At 45.8% G+C, this 24,602-nt stretch overlaps 1 protein-coding gene across 12 annotated transcripts in view; it reads left to right on the top strand.

Moving 5' to 3' along the window:
- Window positions 1-24,602, top strand: part of PKP4 (plakophilin 4) — a 471,364-nt gene that overhangs the window by 396,455 nt on the left and 50,307 nt on the right. For all 12 annotated transcript variants that reach the window (XM_068245730.1, XM_068245731.1, XM_068245734.1 and 9 more), the window contains one exon: window positions 20,938-21,121. In XM_068245730.1, the coding sequence (XP_068101831.1) occupies window positions 20,938-21,121 (184 nt within the window). The remainder of the gene's footprint in view (window positions 1-20,937; window positions 21,122-24,602) is intronic.

Here is a 24,602-nt window from a genome sequence, read left to right as displayed (position 1 = left end):
AATATATATTTTCCTTTTTAAACTCCAAAATAACAAGTGAGTTCCTCCATATTAAAAATGTACTAGGCAAAAATATCTTAGCTGCCCTTTGTTTTACGATTTACTGTCTTTAGGGAGCAACAGTCAAAGCTGAGCAGGACAAGTTCAGATAGGGAGGAGAACGTTTCCTCAGGGCGAGAGTGTTGCGGCTGCCATTTTGTTGTGCACATCTATTTTACTTTAGCAGATGTCACATTGCCTAGCAACGCATTGGCCTCTTCACACTTACTGATCACTGATAGGTATTCTTACATTTGTTTGTTGTTGTAGTTCAATAATGTGCCTTGAAAAATTAAATTAAGCTTCAGAGAATCCAATTCTATGGCCAACCCGTCACAGATGCACAGAAGCGCTTAATGCGCTAGCATCTGTGGTCATTAGGCGAGAGCTTCAGCCTTTTTTCTGTGGGTGTAATCTGTTACATTTGCCTGGCCTGGGATAAACAACCTGCATCCGTGCCAGATTAGTGCTTCTCCTGCAGCTACTGGCAAACTGTGAGGTGGGCCTGGCTGCTGAGGCCCAATGACGTTTCCATCGCAGGAAGCCTGATCCTCTTCTGCGCACTCAGCAGCCCAGCCAGCCACATTCCTGAATACTACATTGGTAGTGAGGGAGAATTAGAAGTGTGTGGCACCTCTGCAACATCCCCCTATATGTGCTGCGCAATGATACATCACACAGGGGGGAACACTCTGGACCGAGACCATTATCGGCAGCAGGGGAACCTAGGATGTCTGTTTCTTTGGAGCCTTGTAAGTGAGTTTGGATCTATTCCCCATTATATAAAAGGTATCTCCCTAGTTGTATTGGTTATCATTTTCATACACAGTAGAGTCTCTGTTATCCGGCATTGACTGGGATTGGCTGATGCGGGATGAATGTGCTTTCTGGTTGCTTGAGACTCGATGTTGAAAATAGACCTAGCTAATACAGCACTATACCCCAATGTATATACATAAATGAAGAAGCGGGGTTCCACACGATGTCCCATATAAAATGCAAGCATTTATTGAATCAGATAAAACCACTAACAAGTAGCTAAAATGTTTCAGATGCACAATAGTCCTTAAAGAGGAACTTCAGCCTAAACAAATATACTGTCATTAAGTTACATTAGTTATGTTAATTAAAATAGATAGGTAAAGTAATCTCTTACCCACCCTGTTTTAAAAGAACGGGCAAATGTTTGTGATTTCATGGGGGCAGCCATCTTTTTGGTTGAAAGGAGGTGACAGGGAGCATGAGACACAGTTCCAACTGTCCTGTGTCCTGATCACCCCTCCCAGCTGCGCACGCTTAGCAACGACAACAGCAACCTTAGAAATCCCGTCATGCTTTGCATAGAATCAGGAGAAAAATGCCCAGGCAGATTTCTTTGATGGGGCGGAGCTTAGCTTCTGTGCAATTGAAAATTAGGCTTGGGTAAGAAAAACAAAGTTCTGATGCTGTAAAACTGTTAAAGAAACACCAAGCCTTTTCAGTGCTGCGGAGTAGATTTTTAGTCTGGAGGTTCACTTCAATTATAGCACAAGTTCAGTCAGACAGTTTAAGTGTGCCAAATATAAGCAAAAAAGCCACACCTCTTCCTCTGAGCTCAGAACACACCCATGGAGGGTGTAATACTATATGTACATACCATGAGCTCTGTATTAAGTGTTAAAATACAGAAATTGAAAGTATATTAACCTTGGAGGAAGCCATTGAACCAAGTCTTTAAGCACAGCAGAGCCCACAAACAGCCTAATGCTAGGTACACACCATACAATTTTCTGTTAGATTCTTCTGTTAGATTTACCTACAACATGGAAAAAAGCTATCTGGCAGGTAAATCTAAGAGAAAATCTAACAGAAAATTGTATGGTGTGTACCTAGCATAAGACGTTGGCCTTCACCATTGTGAGTGTTTGTGCTGGTTGGTTGACTGCTGGTTAGTAGAGTTCTGGATAACTGGATCTCTACTGTATTTTGTTTAAACTGGACAACAGACAGAATACACAGAAATCCAAAGGAACATTCGTAAAATATTGTAAAATATCCAGCTTTTCAGGAAATAAAACTGCTTCCTATTTGTCGTAGATTTGAACCTTCGAGAGACTATGAGGCTCTAATCATCCTTGATACAGTGAAATATGTCTCTGACCAAAGCCAGCTAATACACTACGTTTTCAGTCATTCAGACATTCGGTTCGATTCACCCATTGAATTGAAGAAAAAATCAATGAAAGACCTAGGGCCTTAGTCAATTCACTTTGATTGAAATTGAATGATACTCGATAAGGAAAGGCAGTTATTTGTATGGCCTGTCAGTGGGAGGTTTCGGATCGACGGCCACATACCTGTGAACTCCACTGATCACTACAAAGCCAACAGCTGTGGTTCATTTGCCTTCCAGGGAGATTTTTCCTCAGATCCTATTAAAATAGTCAGTACAGGCAGTAAAACTATTTCTACCGATTTCTGATCAGAGAGATATCGGTTATTTGGGTGTTTGTTGTGTGGTGGATGGCTAACAAACCAATGACTTTAGATGAGATGATGTGATTTTCACTTGTTGCTGCTATATTAAAGGGAACATGAAGTAAGAGGGATGTGCAAATCTAGCGCGTGTGCATGCAGACAAGCGGTGACAATTGATTAGGTTTGAATCTAATGTTAATTAAATGGTGACACGTTTTGCAGGGATTCTCCCCCTGCTTCATCAGACAGTGGAAATAAAATGAATCGGCCATGGAAGGCAGCAATATGCAAATTGACTAAAGCGCAGTAGAATCCCTGGGAAATGTCACCATTTAGTAAACATTATGCTGGGTACACATGGTGCGTTCCCGCACTTGATGCCCTGCTCGATTCCCGGCCGCTCGATTATTTCCGACATGTCCGATTCACGTTTCGATGGATCGTTGGGTAGATTTGGCATACTTTACATGAGAATCGACCTAACAATCATCGAAACGCGATTAGAAATGCTCGGAAATAATCGAGCGGCCGGGAATCGAGCGGGGTATCGAGTGCAGGAACTAACCGTGTGTACCCAGCATTAGATTAAAACCTAGCCAATTGTCACCGCTTGGCTGCAAGCACACATGCTAGCCTTGCACATCCAGAAACATGACACAGCGGGAATGCTATTCAGGATAACCAACCTCAGCATGCACAGGATCGGAGGATAGCTGGAGCCCCCCCCCCCCAGTTGCCTTGCTGTGCTGCTGATCCTCTGCCTCTAATACTTTAAACCAGAGACAAGCATGGAGATCAGGTGTTTTTGACAGAAATCTGACAAGATATTAGCTTCATTATTGTTTCCAGGCACAACTGATGCAAGAATGATCAGCAGGATGGCCAGGCAACTGGTATTGTATAAAAGGAAAAATAATATGGCAGCCTCCATATCTCTCTCACACCTCATGTTCCCTTTAAGCAGAGTTGAAGGTTTAGTAGCATGGGTCACTGCTGTGCAGCCTGCTATGGGCATTCGTGTAGCTGCACAATACATCATCTCGCTGTCTCTCTGTCCACTAAATGGATGGAACAAAAAGGTGTAGGAATGTGAAACCCCTCAATCCCACAAGCCATCTATGGTTATACGCTGCGCTCTGTCCTCGCCGGTCCCCTGGCTCGCTACGGCTGCAGTTATTTATAACGCTGATCTTTTTATCCACTCTGCCCAATTTATTCCCGGAGACTCTTATTTTCTTTAATAACCTGCGAGATAATCTTCTTTCTAATCCTCACCAGCACTTTCAAGTATGATGACTTTGACCTCGAGTGCGGTCAGCGTGAATTCAAAAAGCAAAACATATCACCTTGTCACGGCTGGGCGGCGAGCGCACAAGTGGCCTGTCTCACATTATTGCATTAATTAGATGCAGGCTGCAGATATTAATCTTTTGCTGTATACAGATATATTACATTTATCCAAAGCTGCACTATTTAGAAACGGAGTACTGTCTAAACCAGGCATGGGCAAACTTGGCCCTCCAGCTGTTGAGGAACTACAAGTCCCGCAATGCATTGCAGGAGTCTGACAGCCACAGTCATGACTCATAAAGGCAAATGCATTGTGGGATTTGTAGTAAAGTAAAGGGCAGAAATGACATCACGAGTTAGTCTTTACTGTGGGCAAGAGACATGGCCCCCACCAGGAACAGAATTCTCGTAATTTACAAGACGTGGACAGTATAATACATGTGTTATGTAAGTAGATCAAGTATTTATCTACTTATATACCGTATATACTCGCATACAAGCCGACTTTTTGACCCCCAAAAGGGGGGCCAAAAGTTGGGGGTCGGCTTGTATGCGAGTCTTGGGTGGTCTTGATCCGCGGCGCCCCCCGCTCCCTCCCTCCCTCCCTCCGCGGCCGCCGCTGCTATTACTTGTTCAGCTGGCGGCCGCTTCCTCTACTCCGGGTGCCTCTCGCTCTGCTCTCCATGTCTCCATCACGCGTATTCTTCGTGTATCACAGCAGCGCGCCCGGCGCTGCTGCTGTGACGAGGCAGGAGAGAGCAGTTCCCCTGGTAACGGCGATGACGCCGTTACAGGGGAACCGCTCTCTCCTGCCTCGTCACAGCAGCAGCGCCGGGCGCGCTGCTGGGATACACTACGCGTGATGGAGACATGGAGAGCAGAGCGAGAGGCACCCGGAGTAGAGGAAGCGGCCGCCAGCTGAACAAGTAATAGCAGCGGCGGCCACGGAGGGGGCGGGGGGGAGGGGGGATCGCTATACTGAGCACTATACTAGCTATACTGAGCACTATACTAGCTAAACTGGGGCACTTTACTAGCTATACTGAGCACTATACTAGCTAAACTGGGGCACTATACTAGCTAAACTGGGGCACTTTACTAGCTATACTGAGCACTATACTAGCTAAACTGGGGCACTATACTAGCTATACTGAGCACTATACTAGCTATACTGAGCACTATACTAGCTATACTGAGCACTATACTAGCTATACTGAGCACTATACTAGCTATACTGAGCACTTTACTAGCTAAACTGGGGCACTTTACTAGCTAAACTGGGGCACTATACTAGCTAAACTGGGGCACTATACTAGCTAAACTGGGGCACTATACTAGCTAAACTGGGGCACTATACTAGCTAAACTGGGGCACTATACTAGCTAAACTGGGGCACTATACTAGCTATACTGAGCATTATACTAGCTATACTGAGCACTATACTAGCAATACTGGGCACTATACTAGCGATACTGGGGCACTATACTAGCAATACTGGGCACTATACTAGCGATACTGGGCACTATACTGGCTAAACTGGGGTACTATACTAGCTAAACTGGGGCACTATACTAGCTAAACTGGGGCACTATACTATACTAGCTATACTGAGCATTATACTAGCTATACTGAGCACTATACTAGCAATACTGGGCACTATACTAGCAATACTGGGCACTATACTGGCTAAACTGGGGCACTATACTAGCTAAACTGGGGCACTATACTAGCTAAACTGGGGCACTATACTAGCTAAACTGGGGCACTATACTAGCTAAACTGGGGCACTATACTAGCTATACTGAGCACTATACTAGCAATACTGAGCTCTATACTAGCGATACTGGGCACTATACTGGTGATACTGGGCACTATACTGGCTATACTGAGCACTATACTAGTTATACTGGGCACTATACTAGCTATACTGGGGCACTACCTACCCATACTGGGCACTTTACTAGCTATACTGGGACACACTCGGGGAATAAGGCGGCCAGCATTTCCTACCCCCGGCTTATATGGGGGTCAATCATTTTCCCCTGTTTTTTCAGGGAAAAGTTGGGGGGTCGGCTTATAGGCGGGTCGGCTTATATGCGAGTATATACGGTATGTGTTTTTTTCCCTGGAATAGTATGGCTGATCCTACTGCTTTAACAGCTGGAAGGCCAAGTTTGCCCAATGCCTGGTCTAAATACACACCATTAAAGGTACCCATACATTAGTCGATCTGCCACCAAGCGATAAGGCGACTTTTACTGGGCAATTAACTACAGTGTAGTTGATCAAAAGTCAATCGATTACTGGCCCACACACTTTAAGTGAGATCCTATGCGATTCTCCTTCACTAATCGATTTGAACAATGTTGTGCCTCCATGCTCTGAAATAAAAAATTGATTCTAAATCAAAAGTATGCGAACAGTAGTCGATTCCTTTACAATCGACCAATATTTTACATTATGCCCTATCGGCCAATTTCCATCAATCGAGCAGATGGAGCATAATAGATTATCCCTCGATCCAATAAAATGATGAAATCGAATGCTTGATCGTAAAGGAAAATCGAGTGCTGTAGGGCTACCTTTACGGTCTTCAAACAGGGAACTGCAGGAGATACTCAGTGGTGGTGACTGTCTGGCCCCGGAGTTGGCTGCCACAGCCTCTTAGCTCTCAGGCCTTTCCCTTCTCTGTTCTCACCCAAACCTCTCTCCCGCCCTTTCCCCACCCCACCCCTCTCCCCTGTCCTCCATCACAGCCCTAATCACCTCCACCACAATCCCACTCTCCCCTGTCCTCCATCACAGCCCTAATCACCTCCACCACAATCCCACTCTCCCCTGTCCTCCATCACAGCCCTAATCACCTCCATCACAATCCCACTCTCCCCTGTCCTACATCACAGCCCTAATCACCTCCATCACAATCCCACTCTCCCCTGTCCTCCATCACAGCCCTAATCACCTCCATCACAATTCCTTTCCTGTCCTCCATCACAGCCCTAATCACCTCATCACAATCCCCCTCTCCCCTGTCCCCCATCACAGCCCTAATCACCTCATCACAATCCCACTCTCCCCTGTCCCCCATCACAGCCCTAATCACCTCCATCACAATCCCACTCTCTCCTGTCCTCCATCACAGCCCTAATCACCTCCATCACAATCCCACTCTCCCTGTCCCCCATCACAGCCCTAATCACCTCCATCACAATCCCACTCTCCCCTGTCCTCCAATCCCACTCTCCCCTGTCCTCCAATCCCACTCTCCCCTGTCCTCCAATCCCACTCTCCCCTGTCCTCCATCACAGCCCTAATCACCTCCATCACAATCCTACTCTCCCCTGTCCTCCATCACAGCCCTAATCACCTCCACCACAATCCCACTCTCCCCTGTCCCCCATCACAGCCCTAATCTCCTCCATCACAATCCCACTCTTTCCTGTCCTCCATCACAGCCCTAATCACCTCCATCACAGCCCTAATCACCTCCATCACAATCCCACTGTCCCATGTCCTCCATCACAGCTCTATTCATCTCCATCACATTCCCACTCTCCCCTGTCCTCCATCACAGCCCTAATCACCTCCACCACAATCCCACTCTCCCCTGTCCTCCATCACAATCCCACTCTTTCCTGTCCTTCATCACAGCCCTAATCACCTCCATCACAATCCTGCTCTACCCTGTCCTCCAATCCCACTCTCCCCTGTCTTCCATCATATCACCTCCATTGCAATCCCACTCTCCCCTGTCCTCCATCACAGCCCTAATCACCTCCACCACAATCCCACTCTCCCCTGTCCTCCATCACAGCCCTAATCACCTCCATCACAATCCCACTCTCCCCTGTCCTACATCACAGCCCTAATCACCTCCATCACAATCCCACTCTCCCCTGCCCTCCATCACAGCCCTAATCACCTCCATCACAATTCCTTTCCTGTCCTCCATCACAGCCCTAATCACCTCATCACAATCCCACTCTCCCCTGTCCCCCATCACAGCCCTAATCACCTCATCACAATCCCACTCTCCCCTGTCCCCCATCACAGCCCTAATCATCTCCATCACAATCCCACTCTCTCCTGTCCTCCATCACAGCCCTAATCACCTCCATCACAATCCCACTCTCCCTGTCCCCCATCACAGCCCTAATCACCTCCATCACAATCCCACTCTCCCCTGTCCTCCAATCCCACTCTCCCCTGTCCTCCAATCCCACTCTCCCCTGTCCTCCAATCCCACTCTCCCCTGTCCTCCAATCCCACTCTCCCCTGTCCTCCATCACAGCCCTAATCACCTCCATCACAATCCTACTCTCCCCTGTCCTCCATCACAGCCCTAATCACCTCCACCACAATCCCACTCTCCCCTGTCCTCCATCACAGCCCTAATCACCTCCATCACAATCCCACTCTCCCCTGTCCTACATCACAGCCCTAATCACCTCCATCACAATCCCACTCTCCCCTGTCCTCCATCACAGCCCTAATCACCTCCATCACAATTCCTTTCCTGTCCTCCATCACAGCCCTAATCACCTCATCACAATCCCCCTCTCCCCTGTCCCCCATCACAGCCCTAATCACCTCATCACAATCCCACTCTCCCCTGTCCCCCATCACAGCCCTAATCACCTCCATCACAATCCCACTCTCTCCTGTCCTCCATCACAGCCCTAATCACCTCCATCACAATCCCACTCTCCCTGTCCCCCATCACAGCCCTAATCCCCTCCATCACAATCCCACTCTCCCCTGTCCTCCAATCCCACTCTCCCCTGTCCTCCAATCCCACTCTCCCCTGTCCTCCAATCCCACTCTCCCCTGTCCTCCATCACAGCCCTAATCACCTCCATCACAATCCTACTCTCCCCTGTCCTCCATCACAGCCCTAATCACCTCCACCACAATCCCACTCTCCCCTGTCCCCCATCACAGCCCTAATCTCCTCCATCACAATCCCACTCTTTCCTGTCCTCCATCACAGCCCTAATCAGCTCCATCACAGCCCTAATCACCTCCATCACAATCCCACTGTCCCATGTCCTCCATCACAGCTCTATTCATCTCCATCACATTCCCACTCTCCCCTGTCCTCCATCACAGCCCTAATCACCTCCACCACAATCCCACTCTCCCCTGTCCTCCATCACAATCCCACTCTTTCCTGTCCTTCATCACAGCCCTAATCACCTCCATCACAATCCTGCTCTACCCTGTCCTCCAATCCCACTCTCCCCTGTCTTCCATCATATCACCTCCATTGCAATCCCACTCTCCCCTGTCCTCCATCACAGCCCTAATCACCTCCACCACAATCCCACTCTCCCCTGTCCTCCATCACAGCCCTAATCACCTCCATCACAATCCCACTCTCCCCTGTCCTACATCACAGCCCTAATCACCTCCATCACAATCCCACTCTCCCCTGTCCTCCATCACAGCCCTAATCACCTCCATCACAATTCCTTTCCTGTCCTCCATCACAGCCCTAATCACCTCATCACAATCCCACTCTCCCCTGTCCCCCATCACAGCCCTAATCACCTCATCACAATCCCACTCTCCCCTGTCCCCCATCACAGCCCTAATCACCTCATCACAATCCCACTCTCTCCTGTCCTCCATCACAGCCCTAATCACCTCCATCACAATCCCACTCTCCCCTGTCCTCCAATCCCACTCTCCCCTGTCCTCCAATCCCACTCTCCCCTGTCCTCCAATCCCACTCTCCCCTGTCCTCCAATCCCACTCTCCCCTGTCCTCCATCACAGCCCTAATCACCTCCATCACAATCCTACTCTCCCCTGTCCTCCATCACAGCCCTAATCACCTCCACCACAATCCCACTCTCCCCTGTCCCCCATCACAGCCCTAATCTCCTCCATCACAATCCCACTCTTTCCTGTCCTCCATCACAGCCCTAATCACCTCCATCACAGCCCTAATCACCTCCATCACAATCCCACTGTCCCATGTCCTCCATCACAGCTCTATTCATCTCCATCACATTCCCACTCTCCCCTGTCCTCCATCACAGCCCTAATCACCTCCACCACAATCCCACTCTCCCCTGTCCTCCATCACAATCCCACTCTTTCCTGTCCTTCATCACAGCCCTAATCACCTCCATCACAATCCTGCTCTACCCTGTCCTCCAATCCCACTCTCCCCTGTCTTCCATCATATCACCTCCATTGCAATCCTGCTCTACCCTGTTATCCATCACAGCCCTTTTCATCTCCATCAGAATCCCACTCTCCCCTGTCCTTTATCACAGCCCTAATCACCTCCATCACAGCCCCACTCTCCCCTGTCCTCCATCACAGCCCTAATCACCTCCATCACAGCCCCACTCTCCCCTGTCCTCCATCACAGCCCCACTCTCCTGGTTTCCTTCTTTGCTGCTGTATTCTGTATCCAGCTACTCAGTAACATCAGGGAAGCAGAAAAGATTAAATCTGGATAGTTGGTGTATTGCTTCATCCTCAGAAGAGTTATGGTCACCAGTAACTTGAAGAACATGCTGGTGGAAGGGCATCAGCAGTCTGTAGAGAGGCATATAATACAGCATGAAATGCAAATCACAGTATGTGCAACTCAGCTCTTCTGCATAAATCATCTTGTTGGGAAAACTGTTGATAGTTGTTCTTCCAGAACTCTTCCTTCTGCTGAGAATTCCTCCACTCTGGCCAATGAAACATGGGTAACATTCGCTGCCAGTGGCTGTATTTAATGAATTCAGAACTTTTAGAGGAAATAAGATTGCTATGCAAGAGAACAAAGTGTCAGGGATCTCCACTGTTCTCCATTCTTCACTTGTGCCTTTCTTCTGTTCAGTGTTCTTTCAAGTGCTGCAGAGCATGCCTTGAATCGTCTATAGTTTCTATAAAGCATGAGATGAATCCAGCCAACCCAGCTTGCCTGCTAACAAGGGGCTTATTCAGGGGATGCTTGGAGGCGGTGATTGAAATGTGTGGTACTGACTCTCATTACTCTGAACCAACTTATACTAATATTGTTCAGTATTCGCTGAAATCTTAAAGGGAAGGTTCAAGCAAAATAAAAAAATGAGTTTCACTTACCTGGGGCTTCTACCAGCCCCATGCAGCCATCCTGTGCCCTCGTAGTCACTCACTGCTGCTCCAGTCCCCCGCTGTCAGCTTGCCGACCTCGGAGGTCGGCTGGACGCATTGCGTACATTTTTACGCATTCCCGCTAGTGCAGGAACATTAACACATACATTTTTACGCATTACTGGTTCAATGCGTAAAAATGTACGCATTGAAGCAGTAACGCGTAAAAATGTATGTGTTAATTTTCCTGCACTAGTGGGAATGCGTAAAAATGTATGCAATGCGTCCTGCCGACCTCCGAGGTCGGCAAGCTGCCAGCGGGGGACTGGAGCAGCAGTGAGTGACTACGAGGGCACAGGATGGCTGCATGGGGCTGGTAGAAGCCCCAGGTAAGTGAAACTCATTTTTTTATTTTGCTTGGACATTCCCTTTAAAGGACACCTGACCTGAGAAGGATGTGGCGGCTGCCATATTTATTTCCTTTTAAACAACACCAGTAGCTGTCCTGCTGATCCTGTTAGCCATAGATCCTGAACAAGCATGCAGATCAAATGCTCTTACTTAAAGTACCCCTGCAAAGGAGCATTTTAACCTCATTTTAATTCTGATTTATTCGCAGGGCTGTGACATATGTTGCAGCACTGTCCGCACCCCCTGTTGCCCCCGCTCTGCTTAGCCATAATCTCAGGCGTTGAATATGGGCGGGAGGAAATGGCGGTTCCTCTCCCCTAGCCCATCCCTGGTGATGCCCACTTCACTCCCCTCTGGTGGTTCCCAACATCAGTGTGTGTGTGTAAAGGTGCACAGCGCAGAAGAGCTGCAACTTGTGTCGGCTTAGGGAGATTGATCTCAGAATGATAGTACACTGATCAGTTACACACACTGATGCTGGGAACCATCAGCAGGGAGTGAAGTTGGGCTTTCATAGGGAGAGGAACTGCCACTTCCTCCCCGTCTGAGTTTATGGCTGAGCAGAGCAGAGGCCACAGAGGCTGGAAGGTGCAGATGGTGCTATGACATAGAATTATTTCACAGCACTGCACAGGAATCAGAATTAAAAGTACGTTAACATTTTCTGGTTCAGGAGTACATTTAAGTCTGACTAGATTAGCTGGATGCTGGTTTCTAGTAAGGGATTCAGACACTACTGCACCTAATAAGCAGAAAGGCCAGACAACTGGTATTGCTTAAAAGGAAATAATTATGGCAGACTCCATATCCACCTCAGTTCAGGTGTCCTTTAAAGCCATAGTTAACTCTCCCAGATTTTTTTTTGTACTGCTAGAGGTGATTAGGACGCTGTTCCTTTACTCACATAATTTCATATTTGAGGCAGCTGTTCCAGGGGGATTTCCTTATTAGAGATCATGAGAATATGAGACTGCATCTGAATATTGGGGGGGGGGGGGAAGCAAGCCTGGATTTACATCTCAGGAGCCTATGTTCTGGCATCTTAGACTTTGCCCTCCTCAAACCCACAAACCCCTGTCAAATCGCACTGCAAGTGTGCTGGCTGGCCCAGCTTTCCATCTCCCCTTCTTCCTCTGCCTGGCGTAGGTAGTCACATGTGTCTCTTAGTATTAGATAACCAGAGATACCCTCAGTATTAAATATCTAGAGGTTTCCTTCAATTATTAGGTAGCTAGAGCTGCCCTTTGCTGAAGGGAGATCTCATCAGTGGAATGCTGTGAGCCAGATGAGTAACCTTTAATGTATGCTCTGCTCAAGAATGAATAGTGAAGGCAGGAAGTAGGCACTTGGGGAGGGGAGTGAGCTGCTTCTCCTTCATTGGGCACCTGTAGACACGAGCCTACAGTGCTTTATGGAATACCCAGCCCTGCGTGGGGGTTCTAATTGACACCACCTGGCTATATAAGCTGTACTCGGTGAAGCCCATTCTAGATTGCAGACAGCATACACACTTCCCCGTATTTCATGTTCACTGCTTATTGCTTGGCCTGGTCAAACTATAAATGGGATCCTTTGTGAAAATGCAGCCAGAATAGCTGCCACTTGAGCAAGCTCTCTGGAGCATCTATAAGCTCATTCTTTCCTCTGTTGAATGGGACAGTCACCGTTTTAGCGCGAGCGATGTTCCTGGCTGCAGGTAACCGCATTATGTCATTGTTTCACATGGCTGACAATAATCAAAGGATCCTTTTCACAACTTGGTGAACTTGTTCTTGACAGTGATTTTCACATTGCTGCCTCTGACAGTGCAGAACAAACAGAACGTTCTGCTTTGTGTTGTCTCCTCTTGAATCCCCGACCTTTTGTCTGGTCAACTGCAATGGCAATTTATGCCGAGGTGGGTTTATTAGGATGGTGAATGTGGTAAGTGGCTGCTTTAGTGGGATAACTTAGCCTCATGCAGTCAAGTGATTTTACACGACCAGCGAAAGCCATTCATAATGTAGACTCTGCCGTGTGAAAGCTAAACTAGGAGCCGCTGCCAGTTTGTGTTGATATGAATATGCACTTTGAATGCACTCCTGCATAGACTCTTTTAGATGAAAGTGGAGCTTCAGGCAAATTGCTAAATGGACATTTGAATACATAAACGTAAACTTGGCTGACCTAGAAAATGACTCATGATTTTGTCCATCCAGTGGATGGTGGTTTATGCTCATTTCTGCTACTCTGCCATGGGAAACAGCAGCATTCTGACTTCACCTTTACTGAAGCCACTGCTCAGACTCCGATACCAGTTCCTTCTCTGTGATCCTAGTGTAATCATTAAGAAGTGGGAATCCTCCTTACTGGCACTTGTAAGCAAAAAGGTTGGTGCCACCAAGGAGTCTTCAAGCTCTTTTATTGCATAGTTTAAACAGCTGCAGTAACAGACAGCTGTTTCAGACTCTATAGCCCTTTTTCAAACTTCATCAGCCCTGATGCAGTTTGAAAAAGAACTATACAGCTTGAAACAGCAGTCTGTTATTGCAACTGTTTTAACTATGCAATAAAAGAGCTTGAAGACTCCTTGGTGGCACTGACCTTTTTGCTTGCAAGTGGTCTCAGTGTACTCCCCTTGGACATGGGGATTGAGGTCATGGCTCACTACTTTATCTTGTGTGGTTTGGAAGAACAAAGAGAAATCGAGAGCCCGATATGGTGTAGTATTGTTAAGTTGGTTGTGGTTAAAAGCAAAATATTTAGATATACTCACAAACATGGGTTACCCATAGGCAACCACTTCAAGTGCAGATGGGGAGTATTAGAACCTGACCCCAGAGGCGCTCACTTCTGCATCTAGACCCATTGGCTATCATTCATAAAGCGTTCCCGCATGCAGAAATGCTAAAAACAGTCGACTTTACCGACCACCAAGCAAAATGTGTATTCATAAAGGCCGTTTCCGTATGCGAAGCGGACTTTCCCGAGTAGAGTGATAAATTACCGCATTATGCGGTGATTACATGCGGAAATGTAACAAAATATCAATTCATAAAAACTAACGCAACAGGCAACATTTTTATGAATGACCACCCAGAAGGCTGAAATACCGACAGCGGTGTTTCCCCGCACGGATTTCATTTACCGACAGCACTTCTATGAATGATAGCCTTTGAGTTATGCTCCTGTTTGCCTGATGAAGCAGGACCACACCTGCGAAACGCGTTGCACTAAGTGGAGTTCAATAAAACATTTTTGTATTGATATATTGTGACTCAATTGAGTTTTATATTTTTGAGGGAGGTAAGTCCACCTGAACATCCTCCTCTTTTAGACGGTTTTTAAACGTTTTTATTCTACTCTGGCGCCTCTGTACACCAAGCCTTGCTGTTCTCTTGTGTGGTGCTCCTCTGATCCTTTCTATTGTTTATTGACAATGAAAGCATTGCAGCAAAAAGGGAAAACATCTGAAATTAATTGTCCTAAAAATAAAGCTGGGAACACACAATGCAATTTCCTATTCGATCGTCGGGTGATCGGACAGGAAGTTGTATCGTGTATACATGTCCAAACTGCTCCTAAGCGATAAAATCAATTCCTGTCTTGATCGGAAACAGATCGGACATTTCAGAAGTAATCGCCCCATTCCCGTCGATTGGATGGGAAATTGCGTTGTGTATTTCCAGCATAAGACATGTTTGGTTCTGCAGAGCACTAGTTTTCCACTCGTGTTTGGCATGGTGTGTGGAGTGCTGTCTCTTGGCCTTGGTTTGTGAAAAGAAGCTCATGGAGGATCAGTGGAAAAATAAAGGCTTAAAGGCTTTACCCAGTTGGTGCCCATAGTTGTACTTTTCAGACATGAAAAAAGAAAAGCTGCAGTATGGGTAAGGGCTGCTCACTGGGTGCACGTTATCAAAACCCCATTCAAATCATGAAGTTAAATCATCATTGTTATTTATTTATTTATTTTTTATGCCATATTTTTGTTATGTGGAATTTCACTGCATCACTCTGTCAACTAAAAGCAAGATATCCCTACTGACATGGCATGTACGGCCATGCCCACTAAAGTAATGCAGATAAACTGCTTGGACTTTTAAAGTGTTCCTGAGGGACATGTGACATGATGAGATAAACGTGTATGTACAGTGCACAGCATTAATAACCAGGTTGTTTTTTATTTTGCTGCCTAAAAGAGTTAATTTTTAGGTATGCAGGTGACGGCTTCTATCTCATCGGTACCTTGTCAGGAATATTGTAAACCTCTCTGATAAGCAAATTACAACCGTAAAAGTTTTCCTTACAGAATAGAACTTCTGAGAGTAGGGGAGAGATAGAAAAAGGTCAATAGTTCATGTATTTTAACTTTGGGGCACTTCATAGACTGCCATTGATCAGAGACAAAACATCCAATCTACTGTTTAAATATAAAATAAAACTGAGATATCTTTAAAAAAATCATTTTTTAGGAGTAGGAAGATAAATAAAATTGTATGTGTCATCAGTTTACTTTCACCTCAGGTTCACTTCAAAGCACGCTGGAAGTGTGACTAAACTTTGAAAAAAAAAAAAAAAAAACCTGGTGGGCCAGAGCACTTTCTAGTGACATTCTTCCTGCTAATGTCTCCTTCAGGGTCTCTCCTGTTCCATTTGGCAAAGTTTTTTTCCCCCACAGCTTCCCCGAAGTTCACTGTGTGGTAAGCAAGAGATTCTGAACTTGGCATGTGCAAGCTATGTTTGAACTGTGCATGCCCAGTGAAAGGGCTTGTACACACTTTCTTTCTTTGGCACTAGTGCACTTCTTATAACTGAGCATGTGTGGTTTGGACCTTGCTCGTGCAGTTGCTTCTTGAAGAGATTATTCTACTGGCCTGTCAAAAAGGGCGGGAATGGGAGGGACACTGAAGTCAACAAGCAGCAGGAGCACTTTCTGGAGTAAGTTTATCAATGTTGCTATTCAGGTGCATTTTAAAAAGTTTTCACTATAAATCTTATTCGTTTGGATGCTGAATCAATAAAACTTCATGCAGTCCTTCACAAAACCTATCCCTGCTGCTCATTGTAAGTTGAGAGCCGTGCAGAACTTGAGGCAAGTACCAGTTACCTTTCACCTTGGCGTCATGTTGCTGCTCATCTTCCACAACCACTGCTGCTCCATCATTAGCCGCTTCTATTCTTAATTATGAAGGGCAAGCGTTTTATTTCACAAGGTTGTTCTCTCCAGATCGTGTAATTAGCTTCTGAGCTTTCTTCATTTCTCCTCTGACTTCGGCAACAGTGAGTGTCTGGCACTGATAATTTGTTAGCGGTTCCTCACAACAATTTTGTTCTAAGTGGCTGGAGACCGTCGTTGTCTGATCTGATTAGTTAAATACAACTTGTCTGACAAACGCCACGAAGCAAACTCGCCAAGGGCAGATGTTAAGTGAGAATTTTAATAATTCTTCTGTCTAATCGTGTGATGCAGGCCAGAGAATCAGGGTGGTGACTTTCTTGGCCGAGTAACAAAGCGGGAAAGGTGACAATCTTAACAAAGTTGACGGCAGAATGTCTGCTTGTTTGTGTTACTTGTCCTATTCCACCCGGCCATCTTAACCCTGCCTCTCCCCCAATCGCCATGCACACATGCTCCTTAACTGTGTGTTTCTATCTTCTTACTTTTCTTACTGGTCTTTTGTCCCTCAGCACTGCTGTGATGTGTTCATCAATGATCCAGCGTCAATCCACCTCACCCCTTCCAATCACAGGAAAGCTCTGTCATAGCCACACCCCTTTCCTTACCCTAGTATTTTCACCTGACAGGGTAGAACTTGTTGCCCACCTTGGAAGATGTGGCTGTAGGATCTTACCAGAGACATTAGGAGGATATATAGTGGCAGCTTTGCTGTGGAGTTATCTATCTTTTTCCGTCTAAAGGCGATTTTTTTTTGTTTGTTTATCTTGCCACTGTTATGCCTGGTACACACCTTGCAATTATCCTGTCAGAACAATGGGCGATTTTCCTGTTGTTCAGTAACTTCCAGCACTTCCAATCGAGTAAGCAATCGCTTTTGAGATCCGTACTGCAAAACATGGACCCCTTTCTTGATCAGAAGTAGTATGGAAATGCTGGAAATTATTGAAAGGCAGAAAATTTACTACTGTTCTGTCAAGGAAATTTGCATGTTGTGTACCAGGCCTTCGTTTCGTTGCCTGAGCTATTACCAAAAGCCACCCATGAATTTTCCCTCAACCCCTGGGCTGTGGAGTCAGAGCTGAGGAGTCGGAGCAATTTTTGGGTACCTGAAGTCTGAGTCGGGGGTTTCATTAACTGAGGAGTCAGATGTCCTACTAAGTATTAAACTAAGTTGTCCGGAGTCTGAGTTGGTGGTCTTATATACTGAGGAATCAGAGCCTGATGATTTTGTATTGATTCCATAGCCCTGCCCAGATGTAAACCCCCTTCATACACAAAATGCTGTGCTCTGTCCATGCTCTCCCAACAGCCTTATTTGTACAGAACTACCTTCCACTCCCCCATAACTCTCTTCCTAACTTGAAGACAACAAAAATGTGTTCTATTTCACACCTTACCAATATCCTCTCTAATGTAATAGTGCCCCTCATCCACCCCACCCCCATGTCCTGCAAATTCCCCACACCTGCCAACACCTATCCCCATCCCCCCCCCCCCCCCCCCCCCCCCAACTACAAAAGTTAGCAAAAAGCCCTAAAATACTCACCTAATGAAATCCCTGGAGTTGGGATCACCTGTAGTCCTTGCTTCTGCCACCTGCTTCAGATTTTAACTCCATGCCCCTATTCCACTTTAAATCTCCATTCCTATGCTCCACTTTAAATCTGTGCTTCACTTTTTACTACTGCCAATTTTTTCTTTCTTTACAGAATACGTTATTTTCCTAAAAACAAAAAGCTGCATTGCAGATCCCAGAGCTAACATTGCTTTTTAAATTTTAACGTTACAGACGCAGAAACACACTAATTAGCATCTTATGTTGCAGTAAACAGAATCTTATTACAAACGCTGCATCTTCTTAATGAAACTACTTAAATGTATTTTCTTTTACATCATAAAGTTTGTTTTGCGTGACAAGCAACCTCCTCACATCAGTAAAAGTGTACATAGCGGATCATTCCGAATGCGTCGGGAGAAAACAGCGGGAGACGCGAGACGTACCTGCCTTGCTTTAACTCACAATTATGTTTGTTTTGATGTACGTGTGGATGAGATCAGATTAAAATCGTTTTGTTAAACTAATCCGCATGTGGTATTATTATTATTATAAAAACCGTTGCTCTACTTTGTACTAGAAAATTGTTGTGCGCATGCTCTGAAACATTGTCGTTTGAACAACATTGTTCATACCCGGCGAACTGCATGATATCTGCACAATAGTCGTCTGAATTGTTCAGCCAGTCGGAATCGGGCAGACCACATAAGATCGGTTCGTCTTTGGCTACATTTTTGTTAACGGCATTCCATATGGCTATATCTGTCGCTCGTCAGATGTTTCAAATGGCTTTTATCTAACTTGTGTTCAAGGCTAATGCTGGGGATACGCGGTACGTTCCTGTACCGTGTATCGAGCAGCTGATCCGGCCAGCTGACAATATTCAGGTGGTCCGATCACGCTGCTCGACCCCCGCCGGCGGACAATGGCAGGGAATCGAGCAGCTGATAAGGAACGCCGGTGGGGACGAGCAGTAATCGATTCACGCGCACGTGGGGACGTGGCGGGGTTCGATCCGGCGGCTAATCGGCCGCCGGATCGACCCGTGTATTCCCAGCATAAGGGGCTCGTTCACACTATGTGTGGGGCACTCAGTTATCCAATCAAAAGAATCGCACACCGGCTGGTGAGTGGTTGCTGGTGCTGGAGCCCTGTAGCAGGTGATCCAATCAATCAAATCAATCAAAAGGAGGGATCCGCACACAGGCTTACTGGAACAATGCCACCTTTATTGTTTCAGCACACACAATATGCAACATTTGACCTAGGCAGATAAACACATGGATAGGCCCCAAAACACAGGTCAGATGTTGCATATGTGTGTGCCTGAGCAATAAAGGTTGCATTTTTCCAATAAGCCTGTGTGTGGATACCTTCTTTTGATTGGGTGCACCCAGTTATGACGCACCACACATGGGGTGCGATCTGTGTGATAACATTGAAAGTCCATTGACTTTCATGTTGCCGTTCACAATACAGAGAGCGTTCCCGTGCCTTGTAGTGTAATTCGTCTGGCAAGATTTAACATGAGGCTATTTTTCCTGGCTCTGATGCTGATCCTCTGGAAATGCTGCTTTCAGAATAGCTCACATAGAGCAGGTATGTTGATCGGGTGTTTTTCCCTCCTCTGCATCCTCTTTCCTGGTAAGTGACGGAATGTTAGGCAAAAGGTCAGCATTACAGCCAGGCAAATAGCTTTGTCAGCCTCCGTATCTTGGTTTAAACTTTTGCCAAGCAAAATGAGCATAGAATGTGACAGCACAACTCTGGTCATGTGTACTAAAACTTACAGCGGAGAGAAGGATGTCCCTTCCCAGGAAGACTCCTGCTGGTCTCCAGTCCTTCTCTTCAATTTTCATGTATCTTTTTAGCGCCATTTAGAAAGAAGCTCATAACCTGCATCCACATCTTCCAAGATGCATCCTGCCCTCCTAGGAATGCTTAGGTTTGAAGGGAACCCGAACTAAGAGAGATATTTAGTTTTAAAAGGAACCCAAAGTGAGACAAAAAGGGAAGCTGACGTATTTATTTCCTTTTAAACAATACCAGTTGCCTGGCAGTCCTGCTGATCTTTCTGGTCAGTAGGGTCTAAATCACACACCTGAAACAAGCATGCAGCTAATCTAGTCAGATTTGTTATAGACCTCTGATCTGCATGCTTCTTCAGGTTCTATGTCTCAAAGTATTAGCGGCAGAGAATCAACAGGACAGCCAGGCAATTTGCATTATTTAAAAGGAAATAATAATGTCAGTCTCCATATCCCCTACACCTCGGGATGCCTGGCATCCTGCTGATCTTTCTGGCTTCAATATTGTCTGAATCGCACACGCATGCAGCTAATCTTGTCAGACTTCAGTCAGAAACATCTGATCTGAATGCTTGTTCTAAGTATTAAGGGCAGTACTTACTGGAAGATGGTTTGGGGAAACATCAGCAATGCGACCTGACGAACAAGCGTTACCCAATCCATCTACCTACTCATGGGAACACAATAGCACACAATGGGCACAAACAAGAGTTCAATCGATTGCAAAACTTTGCGTGAAAGTCATCGGGGCACTCTGCACCAAAACCTGCCTCCGCTTTTTTGATGCATACACTGTGAGGAGAAAGGGGGATGACTGGGACAACTGGGAGGTTTCTCTGGACTTCCCATCTATTTGACACGCGATTGTGACTTCAAGTAACCTCTAATAATATAATTTTCCATCTGGATTGCTGTCCTTGTTGCAGGTGTATTTTAGTAGAGCAAAAACAAAAAATTGTGTGTTTAGGAGAGTTTCTAATGGGCTTTTATATAGAGTAGCCTCCAGCAGGTCCTGCTAGGTGCGAGTGTTTTGCTTCATCCCCTCAGGGGTGCGGTCCCTTCTAGCACAGCTGCTGGCTGGCCTTGTTCAGTGTGTAGATAAAAGCCGTGCTTCATGGAGCCCGTGTTGTGTACTTGCAGGAGTTCTGTGGAACTTGTCCTCCTGCGACGCGGTGAAGATGACGATTATACGCGATGCTCTGTCTCCTCTCACCAACACTGTGATCGTTCCACATTCCGGCTTCAATAATTCCGCCTTCGATGATGATCATAAAATGAAGTTTCAATCTTCGGCGGTCCTGAGGAACACCACCGGCTGTATGAGGTAATTCCGTTCTCTTCATTTTCTGTTGTTAAACTGGAATGTTTGGAAACATGATGGCGTATAGTGCAGTTTCAGTCCTCCATAAAGACAGACTGTAGCAAAGAAAAAGTATTCCACTTACGTTTAGTGGTGATAACGACTCCTCCAAGGACTTCTTTTGCAACCTCCGCAGCTGTATATGAAATGTAAACTGGATAGGGCTAGGGGGAGGGGCTGGAGAATATACAGGCAAACAATGATGTCCCTGAGCTTCACCAAAAACCGCTAGCAGATCCGCAAAACGCTAGCGGTTTTTGAAACGCTTTTCCTTATGTTGATGAAGCGTTTCACCTAGCTTTTTGCGTTTTTGGGTAGCATTTTTGGTGTAGTAGATTTCATGTATTGTTACAGTAAAGCTGTTACTGAACAGCTTCTGTAACAAAAACGCCGACAAAACCACTCTGAACTGGCGTTTTTCAGAGCGGTTTGCGTTTTTCCTATACTTAACATTGGAGGCAGAAACGCCTCCGCAATCCAAAAAATGCCTCAGCCCGTGAGTATGCGTTTCAGCAAAACGCCTCCCGCTCTGGTGTGAAGCACCCCATTGAAATACATTACCCTAGCGTATCCACAGCCGCAAGCAGCTGTAAAAACGCGAGAATACCCTCTCGGTGTGCACCAGCCCTTAGTAAGAAATGCAGGTCACAGATGATGATTCTTAATGTGTACCTTAGCCGAACGTCGGATCAAAAGTGAAATACCTAAGCAATGGGAAGCCTCTGGATTCCGTTAAGGCTTCCCACACCGTTCACTGTTGCTGAGTGCAGAGTAGACCCCCCAAAGCAATCCAACAAGCTCTTGTCAGATTCCAAGCTAGTGACTGCATTCCTCTTCAAGTACGAGTGCTGCCATACTGCATGAGCACGGCAACGCCTGTGACGTAAACCAGAGTTGCTTGTGCATGAGTATCTCCATGCTACCGTGTCACTGTCTTCTAATTTATTTATTTTTTAAAACGTGCTAGGGCTTATTTTCAGTGAGGTCTTATATTTTGTGGGGGTGGCCAGATCCCCCTTTAGTGTATAGAGCCAGACCCCTCTTCCCTCCCCCCCCCCCCCCCCTTTTAGTGTATATAGCCATATTCTCCTTTAGTTTATAGCCAGTGTATAGATTCATATCCTCCTGTATCACACCAGGTTCTCTTTAAGCCCCAAACAGAAGCTTAGTCTGTGACACCCATAACAACCGTTAATTGTTAGGATGATACTGTGGTAACGAGTACTGTATAGACATGCTGCTTGGCTACAGCTAAATGGCGAATACTGTTTATTGGAGAGGAAAGAAGGCACAACGGGGTGCTGCATCGACAAGCACCGTCCAGAGGGCAGTTAAGTAACAACACACCAGGATTTTTCATCACTCATCATTTAGCAATTTGCCGTGGCAGGTTGTTTTTTCTACAGTGTTTAAATGCCTTTACTGTAAGGCCTCGTTTCCATCTATGCGCTTCTGTCCGCTTCTCAGCAACATGTATCAATCTGTATTATTGATGTGCTGATAAAAAGCGGATAGAAGCGCACTAAGTGGAAACAAGGCCTTACTGGACCGCACATTTTAATGAAGAGGTCAGGCTGTTTAACCATTGTTTGTATTGTGGCTGTGTTGTATACTGGCTGTATAGTTTGTGCCCCCTTCATTCTGCAACAAGTATAGGCTGTGGATGCCTGTAGCTAGAGTGCTGGTGAAGGCCATGCCGTAGCTAATTTTTATATTCAACGCAAGCTTTGCTATCTCCGAGAGGAGCATACAATAAACAAAACATTCTTCGAATGCCGCAGCGAAACAATCAATGCAGAAGGTAAATTGCTGAGGACAAAAAGCACGGGGAATCCTTGTGGCATAATCTCTTTACAGAACAGTAAATATAACTTTTGACCTACACGGTTTACATTATCGTAACAGCAGAAAGGAAAAACTTTGTGGAATTAGCAACCTTGGTGTCAGCAGTTTGTCTGGCTTGTATCTCCTTCTAACACAGGGGTGTCAAACTCAAATACAAAGTGGGCCGAAATTGAGATCTGGGATCAAGTAGCGGGCCAACCTCAATGTCTAGTGGCCACCTCTCTCTCTTATAAAGTTTCCCTGTGTCTAGTGACCCTCTTTCCTCCCCTATACAGTTCCCTGGTGTTTTGTGGTCCTCCCTCCCTCATCTATACAGTTCCCGGATGTTTAGTTGCCCCCTCCCATCCCCATATAGTTCCCTGATGTCTAGTGGCCCCCTTCCCTTTCCTCTACAGTTCCCTGGTATCTATGCTGTCCCCTTCCCCATATAGCTTCCCTGGTGACTCTAGTGCTTGCCCTACAATATATTTTTTCTTGGGGTCTAGAGTGGGCCAAACATAATGCAAAGTGGGAAAACCACCTGAGGGCCAAATCTGATGGCTCCGAGGGCCAGATTTGGCCCATGAGCTGGCGTTTGACATGTTTGTTCTAACATGAGCTGGAGAATGTGAATATCCTGCTGCGTGCATGCGTGTGACTCCATGTGTATGTGTGATTCCATGTGTGTGTGGAGACTGCAAAGACTCGTTCAAATTATGCACGCTACATTGTGCAGTAATGCAATACATTTACGCATGACAACAGATTTCATTATCCTGACATGATTTCTACACTGCGTTTCTGTATAATGTATTGAAAAGTGTGCATATTCCACATCAATTAACGTGTACCTGAGGTGATATGTGACCAGATGAGATAAACATGTGTATGTAAAGTGCAAAGAATATTAATAATCAGGCTGTTTAACGCCTTTCAGGCTGCAAAAAAGATAATTTTCAGGCATGCAAGTGAAAGCTTCTGTTTTGGTCGTACCTTGTCAGGAATGTAATAAGCCTCATTGATAAGCGCATTACAGCCATAACAGTTTTCCTGGCAGAATACAACTTCTGAGGGCAGGGGAGAGATAGAAAAGGGGAATTTGTTCATGTATTTTAGCTCTGGGGATCTTAAGACTTGCTTTTGAGCAGACAATAAAGCATTAATTCAAGCTATTTTATAAATATTTAAATATACAATAAAACCATAACATTGAGAATACTGCGCTCCACAGAAAAATAATGCACAATAGGAGATCGCAGCTTGTTTAGAGTCGCCTTACTCCAATCAATTAACACAAATCCAAAAGTCACTTGCTGCGCATACGTAGTCCTAATCTTCAGCAAAGATATGACACGCTATAATAAAAACAAATAAGGAGAGCGCACATAGTGCTCAGCACTGTCTAAACAATGTGCAATTTCCACCTCATGTTGCACTCGAAGGGGAATGTGCCTTCACCACTGGGATCAATCAGATCTTCTCCCCTTTGTGAATCCACTCACCAGATGACACCTTGATTCTCAGCGTGTAATATGTGATGTGCAGTAATCCATGCTTCTCCCATGGGTCTCCACACAAGTCTCTTTATTAAAATCAAAGAAGACAGTCCAGCGTACAACGG

Source organism: Hyperolius riggenbachi, chromosome 7 (genome assembly GCF_040937935.1).
Source record: "Hyperolius riggenbachi isolate aHypRig1 chromosome 7, aHypRig1.pri, whole genome shotgun sequence".
In the NCBI taxonomy this organism is placed as follows: Eukaryota; Metazoa; Chordata; class Amphibia; order Anura; family Hyperoliidae; genus Hyperolius; species Hyperolius riggenbachi.
This window is presented reverse-complemented; position numbering and strand designations above follow the sequence as displayed.